The sequence below is a fragment of the Octopus bimaculoides genome, chromosome Z, assembly GCF_046866305.1.
Source record: "Octopus bimaculoides isolate indiv1 chromosome Z, ASM4686630v1, whole genome shotgun sequence".
NCBI classification, from domain to species: domain Eukaryota; kingdom Metazoa; phylum Mollusca; class Cephalopoda; order Octopoda; family Octopodidae; genus Octopus; species Octopus bimaculoides.
In genome coordinates this window covers 53,929,499-53,948,309 of record NC_142944.1, presented here as the reverse complement: position 1 = coordinate 53,948,309, position 18,811 = coordinate 53,929,499, and the positions used below count along the sequence as shown (strand labels likewise).

The window sequence follows — 18,811 nt, the reverse complement described above, 5'->3', positions numbered from 1 at the left end:
ATCTTAGAGGAGTCCACTCTGAGGCAAGTATCAAGACTAGGTCTCCACTCAAAGGATTAGAAGCTTTCTCCAATCATCCCATCAGTTCCATTGACCCATGGAAAGGCTCACAGTGCTTCCCTTCTTTATGCATTTAAGCCACATAATGGCACAGAAAATAATTTAACGTGTTCTACCTGATGTAGTGTGTCCTGTAACAATATGAAATGTATTCTACAGCATTATGTAATACTTTCTATAACTATATGCAACACACTCTTATCAGAGTATGTAAAATGTTTTACAACAATATGTAATATTGCATAGCAAATGTAATGTGTTCTCTAGCAACAGTAATGTATTCTATAACAGTTGTGTAATATACTCTATAACAATAGGCAATATGTTCTACAACAAATATGTAATGTGTTCCATGAAAATATGGAATTTGTCATGGGAATATGTAATGTCTTCTACAAAATGTATGATGTTTTCAATAACAATATGTAATGTCTACTACAAGAACAAAATTCTGCCGAGGTTATCTTTGCCTTTCATCATTTGAGGTTGATAAAATAATTACCAGTTGAGCATGGGTTGATGTAATCAACTTAACATCTTCTCCCAAATTGCAGGCCTTGTGCTAAAATTTGAAATCAATTTGTAATGTATTCTGTAGCAATACGGTCCTTGTTATCATTTCATTATCACTCGCCATCATTCTTCTTACTATTATACTTGTTATACACCAATTTTTGTTTGATCAGTTTACCATTGAAACTGACCAAATATATTTTTTTATTGAAATGCAAGTTATTCCTCGATAAAGATTAGGGGAAGGCTCTATTCCATCAACAGATAACAGAGAACTCTCAATAGATTACTGAAATGTTCTGTCATAAGGTCACAGATAGACCCTGTCATTAGGATAAAGAAAACATTTCATACAAGTAGCTTCATCAAGAGTTTCCTGAAAATGTATCTTTAGATATCAGAAAAACTCTATCATGAATTCAGAGGGACATTCTGTCATGAAGTTACACAAAGCAACTCGGTTATTGACCTGGTCATAAGAATAATCTGCTTTGCTTGTAGTGTGTGATATATAAAAAAACAAAGACTTACCGTGAGTGTGTTCTCTGAAAGAAAATCTTCTGGGGGAATCTTTTGTATTTTGCCAGTTGTTAGTGCCTTGCTGATACTCTGAAATAGAAAAAGTTTAGAACATGAATCCTAAAATGAAACAGTATGTGGCCACCACACATTCATATATAACTAGCATTTTCATCATCATCATCATCATATTCAATGTCATATTCTTTTCTACTCTAGGCACAAACCTGAAATTTTTGGGGAGGTGGGGCAGTCGATTAGATCGACCCCAGTATGCAACTGGTGCTTAATTTATCGACCCTAAAAGGATGAAAAGCAAAGTCGACCTCAGCGGAATTTGAACTCCGAATGTAAAGACAGACAAAACAGTGCTAAGCATTTCGCCCACCATGCTAACATTTCTGCCAGCTCACCGCATTTGTTCAATGTCATATTACAATAATTTTTTCCATGGATGGGCCTCACATTATCACAATATGCATTGTGCTTCTTCTTCATAGAGTAACAGAAAACTGAACAACATTACTGTTTCTATACCTCTGTGATTTTTTTTGTCTTGGGGGCTTTTTTTTTTCAATGACCAAACAATTTACAGTGTGCACTGGATGAACTTTTATGAAGTGCTTGGCATTAGTGAAGTTTTCTGCAACAGAACTAACAAATCCCTCCTAAAATGTATCTGTTCTTACCTAAAATTATTGCCTTTATTGTAAGGTTGCCTGCAATGTAGCTGGCAGAGCCCATGTCTTCTTTGTACATTGCTACACACACACACACACACACATATATCTATGCACACGCAAACACATGCATATATATATATATATAGATAGATGGATAGGAAAATAGACAGAAAGAAACATACATACACACACATACATACATCAACTTCTGTATCCAGATTACAAATTTATATTTATACCAATAATAACTGGAGCACTTGATCTTGTAAGTAAATGCCTGTCAGTCTGGATAAGTTTAGATTTTTAGAAAAAGATATCAAGCCAACTGACTCGCACATTACAAATACAACTTGTAAGTGGAACAGTAAAACTCTGCAAGACTTTTCCCAGGTTTAAAACGTGGCATTGCTTTTGTTATCTACGTTCCAATGATGGAGCTTCTTCAGTGGAAGAATTTAAATGATTAAATACAGAAGAGAAACACACACATGCACATGAAGGTACTGTGAATAAAGATGGAGTGACCCATGAATATTTCACCAGACTTAGAGAAATATGGCAGTCTGAACTCTCCTCTAACAACAAGACAGTACCCTACAATATATTTTCAGCACCAGTGTTGATTCCAACATTTTGGATACTTGATTGGTTTGTAGAAGAAGTCCGCTCTATAGACATTAAAACCTGCAAGATTCTAACATTGAGTGGAAACTTCCACAGAAATAGTGATACCGACAGGGTCTACCCAAGGAGAGATGTAGAAGGCAGAGGCTCGAAATCAGTGCAGACAGCCTTTGAGTGTCACAAAGTCTATCATAGACAGCACTTATAACAGCAGCATAAATAAATACATTAACTTAAGAGATGAAAAGTGAAGAAAACAATATCCTATGTGTGAAGCGCTCTCTTTCTGATAACCTCCCATACAAAAGAAGACCAGGAAGTGAAACAATCAGCATACCAAAAAAAGACCATGCATGAGTATGTTTCTCATAGATTAGAATATGGTAATATATAATACACACACGCACTATACACAGAAGCAGACAGACAGATAGATACAAAAGAAGTGCCAGAAAGAGTACAACAAATTTCCTGCAGAGAGTGGAATATGCAACTTTTCAAAAAGAGTCCTTCTTCAAGGTGATGGTGACAGGAGGTAAGCAACTGAAATACAGCAAGGTTTTGTATCCACTATGGTTGAGAAACTGGTTAGCAGTATAACAGATTAGTAGTATAAGACATGGGCTCCATTCAAAGACAGGAAGCAGAAGAAGGATTTTTTTCTACACAAGTTAGTGGTATAGTAATGTGGATCAGGATTGGCCCAGTTATGAAACCTCTTCGAAAGCCAAACTGAAGAGAAAATATTCACCCAATTCACATGATTCCATCTAAGAGCTGTACAGTCATTATATTGGTTTCAAATTTTGACACCAGGCCAGAAACTTCGGGGGAGAGGATAAGTCGATTACATCAACCCCAGTCAACTGATACTTAATTTATCAACCCCGAAAGGATGAAAAGTGAAGTCAACCTCAGCAGAATTTGAACTCAGAACGTAAAGACAGACAAAATACTGCTAAGAATTTTGCCCAGTGTGCTAACAATTCTGGCAACTGTTTGCCTTGTATAGTCATTATATTGATTAGTGTTTTGATGCTAGCACCCCTACTAGACAACAACTCAATAGAGGTCCTCCCTTTTGCTAACTTTTCTACACTTACTTAAAATTTACCTCCATCTTATTCAACCCCGTCATTGGTTTTCTCAATATTCATGTGCACCTTTTCCACCTCGTTCCACCTCCTTCCACCTTGTTCCACCTCGTTCCACCTCCTTCCTACTGACGACACCTTCTCCTATCACCACTACCCTTATAATTTCATAAACTCTTTGTATTCCTTTATTTGTTTCAGTCTTTAAAATGCAACCATGACAGGGGACCAACTCGAAGAGTTTAGAGTCAAGTAAATTGACGCCAGTGCTTTTTTTTTTTTTAAGTTTGTTATTTATTCTATCAATCCTTTTTGTTAAAACACTAAGACCTGAGGACATAAACAAACCAACACTGGTTGATAATCAATGAAGAGAGGACAAACATGAAGGAATGCACACACACACATACACGTGTATATACACACACACATTTACATACATGCACACACACACACACATGTGCATATGCACACACACACACATGCATAGACACACACACACGCACACACACACACACACATGATGGGCTTTCACTCAGATTCTCATTACCAATTTCCCTCATAAGTCATTGGTTGGCCACAATCTATGGTGCAAAACACTTTCCCTATGTGCCATTGACCACATTGATCTTGCCTTCTCAGAAGAACTGCAAAGGCCATAAACAAACCAATAAATGAATTCCCAAAAGGGCTTTCTCATAGCTTATATCACTTAACAACCTGTAAATACCACACCTGCCATTGAAAAATCCAAGAATATAACAAATGGTCTATTATTACCTTAATAATTTCTTCAAGAGTATTCATAGAGTCATCTTTAGCAATTATGTATTTTCCTTGAGGAGAGGCATCAGCAATATTCTGTATAACCCTAAAAATGAAGCCAACCATCTGTTAGACAGATAAATGTGAACTTAAACAGCACAGAGAATTTTGGGGTTCATCTAAGTTATGATATTACTCACTAGAGTGTTCTAATACTCAACAGGTAGTGAGTGCTATGACTGTAAGTCTATGTGATTTAACCCTTTAGTATTTAAACCGGCCATATCCGGCCAAGATGTTTAATCTGTTTTATGTTCAAACTGACCAGATCGAGGCTCTCACACCTGCACTACAATGTTATTCTACATTAAGTAATTACACCATCAAGATCTTGAAGCTATGAGATAATGCATGCTTAATTCAAATCAATGTGAATCAAAAAGCATTATGTTTGATAAAATAATCTGAACACTAATGGGTTAAACAAGTAGGATGAATGGACTTGAAAGATAACATAGAATGAAATTTATACGATATTTATCTTTCATTTTTTCCTCTTTTCAGTCACTGGACTGTGGCCATGCTAGGGCACAATCTTGAAGGATCTAGTCAAAGAAATCTATCCCAGGACTTATTTTTTAAGCCTGGTACTCATTCTATCAGTCTCTTTTGCCAAAAACAGCTAAGTGACAAGGACATAAATAAACCAACACCAGTTGTCAAGTGGTGATGGGGGACAAACACACACACATGGGTATTTACATATACATGATGAGTTTCTTACAGTTTCAGTCTACCAAAACCACAAACAAAGCTTCGATTGGCCCCAGGCTATAGCAGAAGATACTGGACCAAGGTGCCATGTAGTGGGACTCAACCTGGAACAATGTGGCAGAGAAGCAAATTTCTTAGCATATATAAAATACAAGGAGTTTTTGTCAGGGTAACTCAAACTAGTAGATATGCACTTTGAGTACTCAGATTGGTATGTCACTAAAATTCTGGTTTGAACTGTTATTGAAGATGTGATTTTGTGACTGCCTTTTCCAAAGCAGCTAGAAGTGTACCAAATGAAATTTATAGGATAGTAATAGAGACATCCCATATCATTCAGTGATTGTTCACTGCATCAGCTGCTGTTGAACTAGACACAGTTACTCATTTAATTGCACAATATATAACAGTTGTTGTTATCATAAGTGGTTGGTATATAAATTGATCATGAAGTGATACAGGAATGAAGAAGTCACAAAGAAATAATAACTGTCTAAGAATGGGAAAAAAAAAAGCCATCAAAGTGCTCTGCTGGGGAAATATGATACATTGGAAATCTTCAGTCATGAAGTATATGGTAAAGAAATGTACATAGATCCTGGCAATTTTAGCTTATCTAACTGAGATATTTAACAAATTCATATATACAAGCAGACAAGTGAGCAAATGGTCTTAGGGATCCAGATAGAAAGGCAGGCTTGTGGGTGGGCAGGCAAATATGCACGTATGTATGTGATGTGATCAATGCGATGTGATGCAATATCGTATAATGTGTGTATGTATATTTTTATGTAGGTGTGTGTATGTGTATATATTAGTGTGTGTATGTATGTATATATATATATATATATATATATATTTACATGATGATAGCTGTCTACTCGTTAGTCAAGCATGACCATTGCTGACTGGTAAGTGCCAGCAATGTCTGTGCAAGAATTTTAAGTCATGTGTGGTTTGCACAACACCATAATGACACTCACTAGCAAATATGAAGAAGCCGAGAGGCAAGCAAAGTGCAAAATATCCAGCTCAGTAGAGCAGAGGGTTTTATATGCAAGTTAATCTTCTCCTAGAAGGATGCCTTAAAGACCAGGGGACCCTCACCAACATAGACATATTGCACCCTTGGACACCAACCTGAGTACTATGCATATGTGTATGTGTTATTTCTTTACTACCCACAAGGGGCTACACACAGAGGGAACAAACAAGGACAGACAAACGGATTAAGTCGATTACATCGACCCCAGTGCGTAACTGGTACTTATTTAATCGACCCCGAAAGGATGAAAGGCAAAGTTGACCTCGGCGGAATTTGAACTCAGAACGTAGCAGCAGACGAGATACCGCTAAGCGTTTCGCCTGGCATGCTAACGTTTCTGCCAGCTCACCGCCTTGCATATGTGCATACACATACCCACTCACACACACATCATCATCATCATTGTCAGTAGCATCGTTTTTATGCCCCCTTTCCCATACTTGCATGGGTCAGGTGGAGTTTGTTAAGGCAGATTATTTCCTACAACCAGATGCCTTTCATGTTGCCAACCCTCACCTGGTTCCAAGACAAATAATATTTACTGGAAACAACGGGGACCATTTGTATGATGGTAATGTTCATTTATAACAATTGTCTGCTTGTGTGTGTGTGTGTTCACACACATATATATAGGTGCAGGCATGGATGAGTGGTAAGAAGTTTGCTTCCTGATCACCTGCTTCTGGGTTCAATCCCACTGCATGACACTTTGGTCTTCTTTTATAGCCTCTGGCTGACAAAAGCCTTAAAGTACGTTTGGTAGACAGAAACTGAAAGAAGTCCATTGTGTGTGTGTGTGTGTGTGTGTGGTTGTACCCCATCACTGCTTAACAACTGGTGTGGGTGTGTTTACATCCCCATAATTTAGTGGTTTATCAAAAGAGACTAACAGAATAAGCATCATGCTTAAAAAAAAAGCACTGAGCCCCAGCATGGTCGCAGTCTAATGGCTGAGACAAATAGAAGATAGAAAAGGATATATATATGAAGAGTAGCAATTGATGATTGAAAATAGATCAATAATTACGAGATGTTTTACTTACGCAGCAAGATCTTTTATGTGAATTGTGGGCACAATATTATTTCCACTTCCAATGCATTTCAACACAGGTTCATTGTGCCAAGCACTCTGGCAATGAAACAGTCGTAGAAATATTTCAGAGAAGCATTCAGAATATTTACATTTGCAAGCAATGTTAATACAAAGGAACATAGATTGAAAATGATAAAGATGACCTGTTAAACTGCAACTGATTCAAGCAGCCATTGTTAACATCCAGCCTTTTTATGCAAAAATAGTTACCATTTGTTGTGAAATTTTTTGTATAGAAAGAATAGCAGGAGGAGGCTAATGGATCAATTTTTGTTTTTTTTTAATATTGCTACAAATTTCTCTGTATAAGTTTGGTTGGGATACTTTTTTCTACTCTAGGCACAAGACTTGAAATTTTGTGGGAGGGGGCCAGTCAATTAGATCGACCCCAGTATGTAACTGGTGCTTAATTTATCGACCCCTGGAAGGATGAAAGGCAAAGTTGACCTCAGCGGAATTTGAACTCAGAACATAAAGACAGACGAAATACCGCTTGGTTGGGATACTATAGGAATTGAACTATAATAAGAGGCTGTGTTATAGTTTTGGTGTGAGAAAAATAGAAATAAAGATGGGTTTTTTTTAATTAGTGTTTCTTGGTAATTTTAACCAAAACAAGAATTGTTACTTAATATAAATGAGAACAATGTAGATTTTGATTTGTGCAATGCAGTAAATTTTCTGGGGCAATAGTACTGCTAAGTGTAGAGGGTAGATTTTAATGCACGTATTTTGCATAATACAAAGTCATTTTTTATATTATAAACCACTCAGACCATATTTTGATGGGTATACAATTACAGTTTTATCTGGAATAGTGATGTTGGTTAATGTTATGGGTAGGAAGGTGATTAAATGAGTGTATTGTGGTGTCTTTAGCTGTGATATTGGACTTTTTAATATAAGAAGTGCTGGATAAATTTTGATGGGCAAAGCCTAGTAATTTTAGTGAGAGCATGATGTGGATAAGTGTAAAAGGTAGAGAACTGATTATAATGGATTTAAATTGGCAATTTTAGTGAGAAGAGATATTGCATTCTGTATTTATGACCAGAGTAATGTGGAGATTTTGTGTAGGAGAAATAATGTAATTTACTATACTCTCGGAGTGGTTGGCGTTAGGAAGGGCATCCAGCTGTAGAAACTCTGCCAAATCAGATTGGAGCCTGGTGTAGCCATCTGATTCATCAGTCCTCAGACAAATCGTCCAACCCATGCTAGCATGGAAAGTGGACGTTAAACGATGATGATGATGAGTATAGAGTAAATTTAAAAACTTGAACTTTGGTAGTTTTATTGAGAAATAGGGACGTTTGTAGTGTGATAGCTACAGGGAAAGTAAATATAGAAGGTTTCTGCATTTACTATTGTAGGGTTAGGGTTATTGTAGGTGGAATGTGGTGGTTTCAGTCTGGCTAGAATTTTTAAAAAGTAAATCAATGAGGAAACAATTCATCTGAAATTTAGTCTAGATTAGGCCAAAGTTTTGCAATGTAGACAAAAATGAATAATAGCTTGATGTGGGCAAAATTTTCCCAGCCAGATTGAGACAGAGAAATTTACAAAAAGTAACACATTGCAGAGAAATGGCAAATAACTTGAAATAGCATTGTAACAAAGTAAAGCTGTAGCATAATGAAACTCACCTTGAACCAATAATGAAAAATGTCTTCTTTGCCTCCATATGTTGCACCAACTGCAAGAACACATGTGTTCAATTTCTTCTTGGTCTGAAAATGTTTTAAAGATCATAATACATTATATTTGACGTTCAGCAGATTCCAGACGAAATGTCTCACAATTATTGGTTAAAAATAACTTTAAATTCAGAGTTTAGACCACAATTAAGTTGAATGAACATTTCAGCCATCCATCTTCATTATACAGTGTTCAGTTGATTCAATAATTAATGTCAGCACCTTGGTCTTGAAAGATTTGATACTTATAATTTGCAGAATGGACTGATGTAATATCAAATGAAGTGTCTTGCCTAAGGACAAAATATGTCACTCAGTCCAAGAATATAAACCCACTCCCTTATTATCATAAGTCTAGCCTGTAAGGCAGTCCCTTCACTTCATTCTTTAAGAACTCAAAAACACATACCAAATGCTAGCGTCCACTTTATCAATTTTGCAAACCCCTAGTTTTCTATCTATCTTTAAAATCTTTTATTATTTTAATATTTTTTATGATTCAATGAAAAAGAAAAAAATAAATTTTTTTAAAAACAAAAGCAATTTATTTTGACTATTCAGCTCTACTATTCACAGGTACCATATTTAATAAGTGACTGGCTATTTTTGGCTTCAATCCCCAAAGAAATCTTTTATACTTCTTTTAGGAAAGATATCTAGTTTTGTCTTGATTCTTCAAATGATGATGGAACCATAGAGAAGCTGCTGTGATATACAGCAAGTGTTGAGTATTTAAAAGCGAGTGGAGCCAACTCTGTCAAGGTTAAAAAAAAGCTGATTTCTTACATACACACACTCAAGCACATGTGTACATACTCAATATGTGTGTGTGTGAGAAAGAGAGAGAGACAGACAGACAGACAGAGAAAGCAAACACAATCCTACAAGTAGAATGGTACTTTAGAATAAATATGAATAGTATCTAGAAAAGATGTAACTTTTGCAATTTTCTATATTCACATCCCTAAAATACAGGAGCACAATATGTAGTCAAAAAAAAAAAAAGAAAAAATCCCAAAAAGCTGTCTTATTTAGGAAGCAAAGTTAAGAAAAGTGACACTGAATGAAATGTATTACACCATTTAGTTACAATCAGAGTAAAATTCTTGCTCAAGTTGCTTTTGTTTTCCATAAATCCAGAATTGATTAAAAATGAGAGGACAGTGATATAGTAGGATGTATGCATTTAACCTGGCGCTTTAATAATGTGTCACTAAGGTGTCATAGAAGCGATCGACAGAGTTGACAACAATGACAAATATTATGACACAAACGATCCTCTATCATTAAAGATATAATACTGAAATATAAGGGATTAACAAACCTAATTCTCACTAATCTAACTAAGCCAAATTCCAATTCAAGACAAAATATGAACAAAAAAGGAAAAAAAAACAAAACAATTTAACAGTCAAGCACTTTACCCCTTTGCCAAGTTTTATGACTGTTTTCTCAGCGCTGATGTGATCCTTGAAGTTTGAATGTGGCCTTCTCCGACGGTAATCATCTTTGGTGAAAGGAATATCTGGGTCCTCCTACAATAAGAAATTTCTTTGATGTTTAAGATCTTAAATCTTAGATGTATTAGAAAAAAAGCTTCCATTTGCATAATTCAAACAAAACAACAAAGAAATATAGACATCCAAAGGAATACATTAAACATTGTAATAATAATAATAATAATAATAATAATAATAATAATAATAATTATTATTATTATTATTATTATTATTGTTCAGTAGTTTTATTTTTATAACGTGCTTTCACTTCACTACGGAGCGCAGCTCTATGCGCCTTGGGTATGTGCTGTGGTTTGCTGTGGTGCTCTTATGTTTACTGTATTGAAAGTGTTTTGCGTAGAATGTGTGCAGTGCCCAGTAGTGCAATTTTCTGTATGTTATATATATTTGTAAGTCCTGGTGTTTTTGTTATGTATTTGTCTGAATATTTTTTTTATTATACCTAAGGCACCTACTATGATAGGAATTGTTTCTGTTTTTAGATTCCACATTCGAGTTACCTCTATTTCCAGGTCTTTGTATTTTGAAAGTTTTTCCATTTCTTCTTCTTCTTCTTCTTCTTCTTCTTCTTCTTCTTATTATTATTATTATTATTATTATCATTATTATTATTATTATTATTAAACAAAAAACACAATGTTTTATTATTTTACTATTTCAGCGAGTGGACTGTGGTCATGCTGGGGTAATGCATGCAATAAGTTTTAGTCAAGTCAAATCAATTCCAGTAAGATATTTCTTTCTGGAACATATTCTGCATTTCATTAGATGGCCAAGTTTTGCTTTTTTCGCAAAACAACAGTTGTTCTATTTTATTTTTTTTAAATCAGTTAGCATAAACACACTCACACACATTACAATGGATTTCTATGCATTTTCCACCTACCAAATGCCATTCAAATGGTATTGGTCAGTCTGAGACTAGAGTATAAAAAACATGCTCATGGTGCTGCTCTGTAACAGTAATCCTGGAACTACTTGGTTGTGAAGCAAATTTCTCAACAACTCAAACATGTCTGCACCATTCATTCAACATGATTACAGCATTTAACAATATCTAAGCATATTTATTTCTTTATTGCTCACAGGGGGCTAAATGTAGAGAGGACAAACAAGGACAGACAAAGGGATTAAGGGATTAAATCAATTACATCGACTCCAGTGCATAACTGGTATTAATTTAATTGACCCCCAAAAGGATGAAAGACAAAGCCGATCTCAGCGGAATATGAAATCAGAACATAACGGCAAATGAAATGCTACTAAGCATTTCTTTGATCTTTACATTCTGAGTTCAAATTGCACCAGGGTCAACATTGCCTTCTTTTGGTGTCGATAACACAAGTACCAGTTGAACACTAGTGTCAATCTAATTCATTTAACCCCTTCCCCAAAACTGTTGGCCTTGTGCCAAAATTTGAAACCAATATTTCCACCTGGATTTAGTAAATTAGTCCCAAGGTGGATAAACTTTCACTAATTATTTTAATATTGTCCTTATCTTGTCTTTCTTACCCTCTTTTTCTTCATTTTTTCCTGTATTTTTCCCCACTTTCCTGTCTTTCTTTTCTGCCTTCATTCTTAATTAGCTGCTTACTTCTTTAATTATATTGGTATATTTGGGAATGGTCATCTTTTGCCAATAAACGCACACAATATTTATTTAGCTTATTCACTTTAGCTTTATTACTCCCGCCTTAGCAAAGGCAGAGGTATTGTTTTCAGTTGTGTTTGTTTGTTGGTTTGTTCGTGGACAAAATATCTCAAGAACCGCTGGTTGGATTCAGATGAAATTTTCAGGGATGTTTGGCCTCATGACTGGCACAAACTGATTACATTTTGGGATCGATCCAGTACCAGACAAGAATTCCGGATTATTTTTCTACTTAATTTTTGAGAGTGGTTGTGTTTATTTTTAGTTTTCTTGTTTGTGAGAGTAGTCGAGTTTATTTCAGATATTCTTATTCTAAAAATCATCTCCAGCTAATCGTTGAGAGGACGTTGATGTTGCCTTGGCAGAGGTTTGCGCTCTCTGAGTGCTCAATATTAGTTTATTTGTCAGAATTCTTTCATTCCGTGACCTTCAGCAATTTTCTGTCCTTCAAGTAATCTCTTCTCTCTAGTCTTGTCCCATCTGTTCCATCTTGTCTTCTTATCTGCATATGCATTTATGTCTGTATCTATGTGTGTGTGTATCAATGTGTTTAGTATGTGTATATGTGTCTTGTGTGCATGTATATGGGTTTGCATATTACACAGTTTGTACCTATGCCTCTTATTTCTTGGGACAAGGTACTGATGGACAACCTGATGTCTCAAAGTAGGTTGAACTAGAAAAGAGGGAGAACCAAGAAGCAATGGGACAAGGTACAGAAGGATGACTTATGGACAATAAACCCATCAGACAAGATGACAATAAGACCTGTCCACCACAGCAGATGTGTTAAGGCCATTCCCCCTCATGAAGAGGATCGACCAGCAAGAGTCCTGTTCCAGTGTCACGTAAAAACGCTTGTGCTGGAGTCACATTAAAAATACCCAGCACACACAGTAAATTGGTTGGCATTTAGGAAGGACATCCAACTGTAGAAACCAAAGAAAATTGAACTAGAGCTTGGTGCAGCTTCCTAGCTCTGGTCAAACCGTTCTACCCATGCCAGCATGGAAAACGGACTTAATGGATGATGATGATGATGATGAATATTTATTTATTTCCCTGTTGTCTTTAGTCATCAGGTTGCATAGTGTGGTGGAGTGGGTGAGGGATTTACGTTTTCTGTTGAGGCTCAGTCTGTTTTCTATTATGTGATCGTCTTTAATCATATTTCTGTTTTTATTTGTTCATTTATTTATCTGTTTATTTTATTCCATTGTTACTCAAATTCTTTCAAGTATTTTACCAAATCAATTATTGCAACATTAAAAAAAAATTCCAATAATTATATTTGAAAAAAAAATAATAGCACCAAGTGGAATAACTTCTTCAAATATTTTTACAAGTGCTCTCCCTTGAACCATAATCGTTACTTTGTTTGTGTAAAGATATTTGTTCCGAAATACTCATACACGAAGCTAAACAGGTCTTCCAGTGTTGTCTTGACAATTGTTTGTTCAGAAGCATAAACGCCAGGAATTCTTGTATTAAAACCACGTGACACTTGGAAGTTACAGCTGTGACGTCCCCCACAAAATTATAATACTGAAATTATATACACATACGTCCGTTTTTATATATTTTCGTACGTACGTACGTATGTACATATGTATGTACATATGTATATATATATGTATGTATGTATGTATGTTTGTTTGTTTGCATGAATGTATGTATGTTCGTATTACTTGCTTCAGTCACTGGACTGTAGTCATACTGAAGCAAAGTCTTGCAGAGCTTTAGTCGAACGAAGCGATCTCACAGCTTACACACACACACACACACACACGTATACGCGCGCGCACGCACACACACACACACAAATATTTATATAAATTTATCGACTACTATTTCCAGTAAACATTGGTGGTCCCTTGTTGTACCACTACTCTCTCTCTCTCTGTATATATATATATATATATATATATATTTACGGAGATGCACTTGCATAGCAAGTGACCTGATCTGAGATCGTGTGCTGGAACGAAAACAATTGCAGCGTGGAAGGTGTTTATAAGCCATTTAAAATAACACACAAAATCCGTTAGATTCACTTCAACATTTAAATTTTGTTTGTCAAAATATTTTCGTCGCTTTGAGACCACGACCTGTTCACTGACAAAATTCTGTGCTGCATCTCAGAATTTTGTCAGTGAACAGGTCGCGGTCTCAAAGCGACGAAAATATTTTGACAAACAAAATTTAAATGTTGAAGTGAATCTAACGGATTTTGTGTGTTATTTTAAATGGCATATAAACACCTTCCACGCTGCAATTGTTTATATATATATATATATATATATATATATATATATATATATATATATATATATATATATATATATATATATATACATATACTAGTGGGAGCCGTGGAAGTTCCACAGAACGAAAACGATTAAGAGAAGCTATTTAAGGGAGAAAGGATGATTTGTATTTTTATTTTTATTTTGCTCATTTATTTCAGTCACAATAATATATATTAGGATTTATGAAATATCCCTCTTCTAGGCATTTTATATTTCTCTTTCAACAAACTTTTTAGCCATTTAATTCCCCTCTTCATGTCTTTAACATTTCTCTCCTTCTCTTCACCTCTCACTTCCCCTAACCACATAAGTGACAGCATAATGCATCGGCTGTCTGCTTTTTCTCTCTCCCTCTTTGTCACTCCACCTCCTACTCTTCTCTAACAAACTGAAGCGTAAAGCATGAACGAACTGGTACAAGAAGAATATCATAGATTTAGTTAAAAAAATTGTTTTCACTATCAACACACCGCCATCACCACCTCAACCACTAACATCATCAACACTATGCTTATCAGTAGCAAAGCTCATATCATTTCCTTGCTGTAAATGTATCTCTATTCTGACGATACAAATGCTATCTGTCTCTCTCTCTCTCTCTCTCTCTCTCTCTCTCTCTCTCTCTCTGCCTCCGCTGCTCATATCTCTCTATCTGCCTTTCTTTAACCTCACCACCAGAACATTACGCTCTGCTAAACATTGTATCCTAAACATATCTCTTTCTCTTTACCTTCCTCTCCCCGCACTACAGCACGTTGTTAGCACTTCTCTCTCCTTCTTCTCTCTCATCGTCTTTTCATCTTGCTCTTTGCTTCTCCCTTCAACTAAACACGTGACACATTTGGCCTTATTATACATCTTTCTCTACTTCTTCCTCACTTCTTTCTTCTCTACTCACATTCCTCCCCCCTCTCATTTTTACTCCACCTCCACTTCTCTTGCTAGCTAAAGTATAACGGGTGAACGAACAGGCGGGTTTTAATATAGATATCTTTTGAAGCCTGGTAGTATTCCATTGGTATCGTTTACAGAACTGCTAAGTTACGAGGACTTAAACAAGCCAACACCAGTTATCAAACGGAGGGGGGGGGGCTTAAAAAAAACACACACACGCTCAGTGAAATCTAATACATCTTTTATATGACAGAGGAATATCTAGATTCAGTATCACAAACTGATGAAATATGTATTGGTTTAAGCTTTTCTGAGCTGCTACTGCAGCCAACAATCAACAGTATCATACAATCTTAAAGGCAGCAAGCTTGCAGAATCGTTAGCACGCCGGGCGAAATGCTTAGCAGCATTTCGTCCGTCCTTATGTTCTGAGTTGAAATTCCACCGAGGTCGACTTTGCCTTTCATCCTTTCGGGGTCGATAAATTAAGTACCAGTTGCGTATTGAGGTCAACCTAATCGACTGGCCCCCTCCTCCAAAATTTCGGGCTCTGTGCCTACAGTAGTAAAGAATATCATACAATGTTAGTCAAATAAACTGGATCATAAACAAAGTATCTTGTAGATGCGACAGTGACCATTGATACAAAAATACATCGCCTTGACGGTTGTTCTACACCCATGATGGCGTACCTTTTCAGCACGATATATAAAATCTTGTATTTTAAAATTTAAGTTAATGCATATAGATAAGTCATTTTATTTTTATAACATTAAATGGAAGGAAGAACTTTTTCAAAGCCGACCACGTGTCAGCTAAAATCCACGATGACATCATCATTGTTCTAAACCAAATCGCGGCATTGTTCAACTTGATCTCTTTCCTGGTTCAACAAACTAACCACATACGTGATCACACGACCAGCTAGAAATAGAAGCCGAATCTTTCTCAAATCACGTTGTATTCTCTTAAATAAGGACATGTTTGAAAACATAGTCCTAAATGCTCCAATAAATAAATAAAAAGGCAGGACAATCGTGACTGAAACGTCATTGATCACAGCACCGCTCAATTAAGGTTGACTCAGAGTTAAACAACCATAGCAGCAACAATAATATCGCCAATCCTTCGGAGATGATATTACGAAAGTGGAAATGAAAATGGTTCTGTTACTCCTATTTGTTCGCCAGTTTTCCGAAAAAGATTTTATTTCTGTAATTTTTTCCATCTTACACACAGACTTATATCTTACATTATACATGAGTGTAGGACAAAAGCCACATAGTTAAAGTGTGAAAGTGAACAAAAGCCCCACGGTTATATTTTTCGTTTTTTTTATTTTTTTATACCTTTTACTTGTTTCAGTCAGTAGACTGTGGCCATGCTGGGGCACCGCCTTGAAGAATTTTTAGTTGAACGTATCGACCCCAGAATTTTTAAATATTTTCACTTGTTGCTACAGTTGATAGACTGCAGCCATGCTGGACCACCACCTCGAAGAATTTTTAGTCGAATGTATCAACGTCAGAATTTTTTTTTTTTTTACTTGCTGCAGTTAATAGACTGCGGACATGCTGGGGCACCACCTTGAAGAATTTTTAGTCGCAGAAAAATCAGCATTTTAAAATTCAAATTTAAAGTCTTTTGTTTTCTTCTCTCAGCACTTCCAGGTTAACAAAAACGAGCTGACCTTTTGGACTTTCTCTGGCCATTGAAGGTCTAACAGAATTATGGCGCCGAAGGTTGGTCATTCAAACATACTTCTTATCATTTTTATGTTTCTTCACATTTTTTTAACTAAATGCTTTCTCTTTTGTTAGAATTCAGACAATATGTACATTGGGTAGTAATGAGTCTTGTATTCTGTTATTCTATTCTACATATTTATTTTCAATTGAGTATATTTTGTTTACCTAAAATGTGGAATTTTGGAAAATAAAAGTTTTTTTTTAATATATATATAGCTGCGATTTCCGTTTTTGTTAACGTGAAATTATAAAAATATCTTTTTTTAAGATTTGGCTGTTATTTCTAGCATGCGGAGAGACTTTCTAGGCTTAACTTCATGTGCTGGTTGAAAATCACCTGAAAAGGATTCTGAGGCTGGTACATTCGACTAAAATTTTCTGAGGGTGGTGCCCCAGCATGGCCACAGTATAATGACTGCAACAAGTAAAATGGAAAAAAAACTCCCAAAAACTAACCGAAAAATATAACCGTGGGGCTTTTGTCCCGGGGGCTATAGTGCGGATCCCATTATACATATATGCATGTAAACACAAACATACATATACTTACATACACAATTATACATACATACACCCCCCCCAAAAAAATACATAAACAAGCGATTCGAGAAAACAAGAAAAATGCGTGTGTATTTATATGAGTATGTGTGTGCGTGTGTGTGTGTGTGTGTCGCGCGCGTGCGTGCGCGACCGTGTGTTTTCCTGTTCAGCTCGAAAACAAAATTAAGAAATATTTTTTTTTTTTTTTTACAGAAATAGCCGAACGGATTAAATAAAACAATGATTTTTTCAGTTCCAGTTCCGTGACACCAGCTCCGAAGTGTTACCATAATATCTGACAAGAAATTTACCTGCTAGAAGTAGCGGCTTAATTTCCTTCAGATCGCACTTTAACATCTTGATAGTATCATTCAAAATAAAACGAAGGACAAACTGGATAATGAAGTCTGGAGTACATAACACCGAGAAAAGTTGGGTTGGTTACGGTTGGCATGTCTTTGATCATAAGATTACTCGTTCATGCCAACGTAGGTCTGAACAAAAACAGCAACCTTAATATCGAACAGGCATAAGGCAGCGAGCTGGCAGAATCGTTAGCACGCCGGGCGAAATGCTTAACAGTATTTCATCTGCTGTTACGTTCTGAGTTCAAATTCTGCCGAGGTCGACTTTGCCTTTCATCCTTTCGGGAGCGATAAATTAAGTACCAGTTGCGTACTGGGGTCGTTCTAATCGACTGGCCCCCTCCCCCAAAATTTCGGGCTTTGTGCCTAGATAAAAAGAAGAATCGTTAGCACGCCGGATAAAATGCTTAGCGTCATTTCGTTCGTCTTTACATTCTGAGTTCAAATGCCGCCGGTGTCGATTTTGCTTTTCGTTTTTTCGGGGTTTATGAAATAAGTATAAGGTAAGTACTGGAGTCAATGTAATCGACTTAAGTTCTCACCGCCGGCCTTGTTCCAAAATTTGAAGCCAATATAGAATAGGCATCTATGTGGAAACTTTATTAGTTAGAAAGAGCAGCTAAATCGGATCTTTTCAGTTTGGCTGCCAATTTTCAATATCTTCGATTCCTGCACGAACTGATTTCATATTCGGTGTGATGATATAATTTTATATGCTAATCACATCTTTGAAATTCATTTACACAATTAACCAATAAATAAGGAGTTATTGGCTTTTGAAGGTTATAAAATTTGGGTAATTTTAGCCAACCGTAAGCCACAGACACATTCATGCTAGTTTCCATAGTAACAAACCAAACATGGGAACTCGTCTGCGAGATAGCACGTGTTGACAAATATGAGGGGGTATCCAA

General features: G+C 36.1%; 1 protein-coding gene across 1 annotated transcript in view; it reads right to left on the bottom strand.

Annotated features, from left to right (window-relative positions):
- LOC106877034 (adenylate kinase 7) overlaps positions 1 to 18,811 on the bottom strand; it is a 68,691-nt gene that overhangs the window by 31,056 nt on the left and 18,824 nt on the right. The window contains exons 5-9 of the mRNA XM_014925820.3: positions 10,292 to 10,402; positions 8,817 to 8,900; positions 7,121 to 7,206; positions 4,274 to 4,364; positions 1,105 to 1,182 (exon numbers count right to left, since the gene is read on the bottom strand). Of these exons, the coding sequence (XP_014781306.1) occupies positions 1,105 to 1,182; positions 4,274 to 4,364; positions 7,121 to 7,206; positions 8,817 to 8,900; positions 10,292 to 10,402 (450 nt within the window). The remainder of the gene's footprint in view (positions 1 to 1,104; positions 1,183 to 4,273; positions 4,365 to 7,120; positions 7,207 to 8,816; positions 8,901 to 10,291; positions 10,403 to 18,811) is intronic.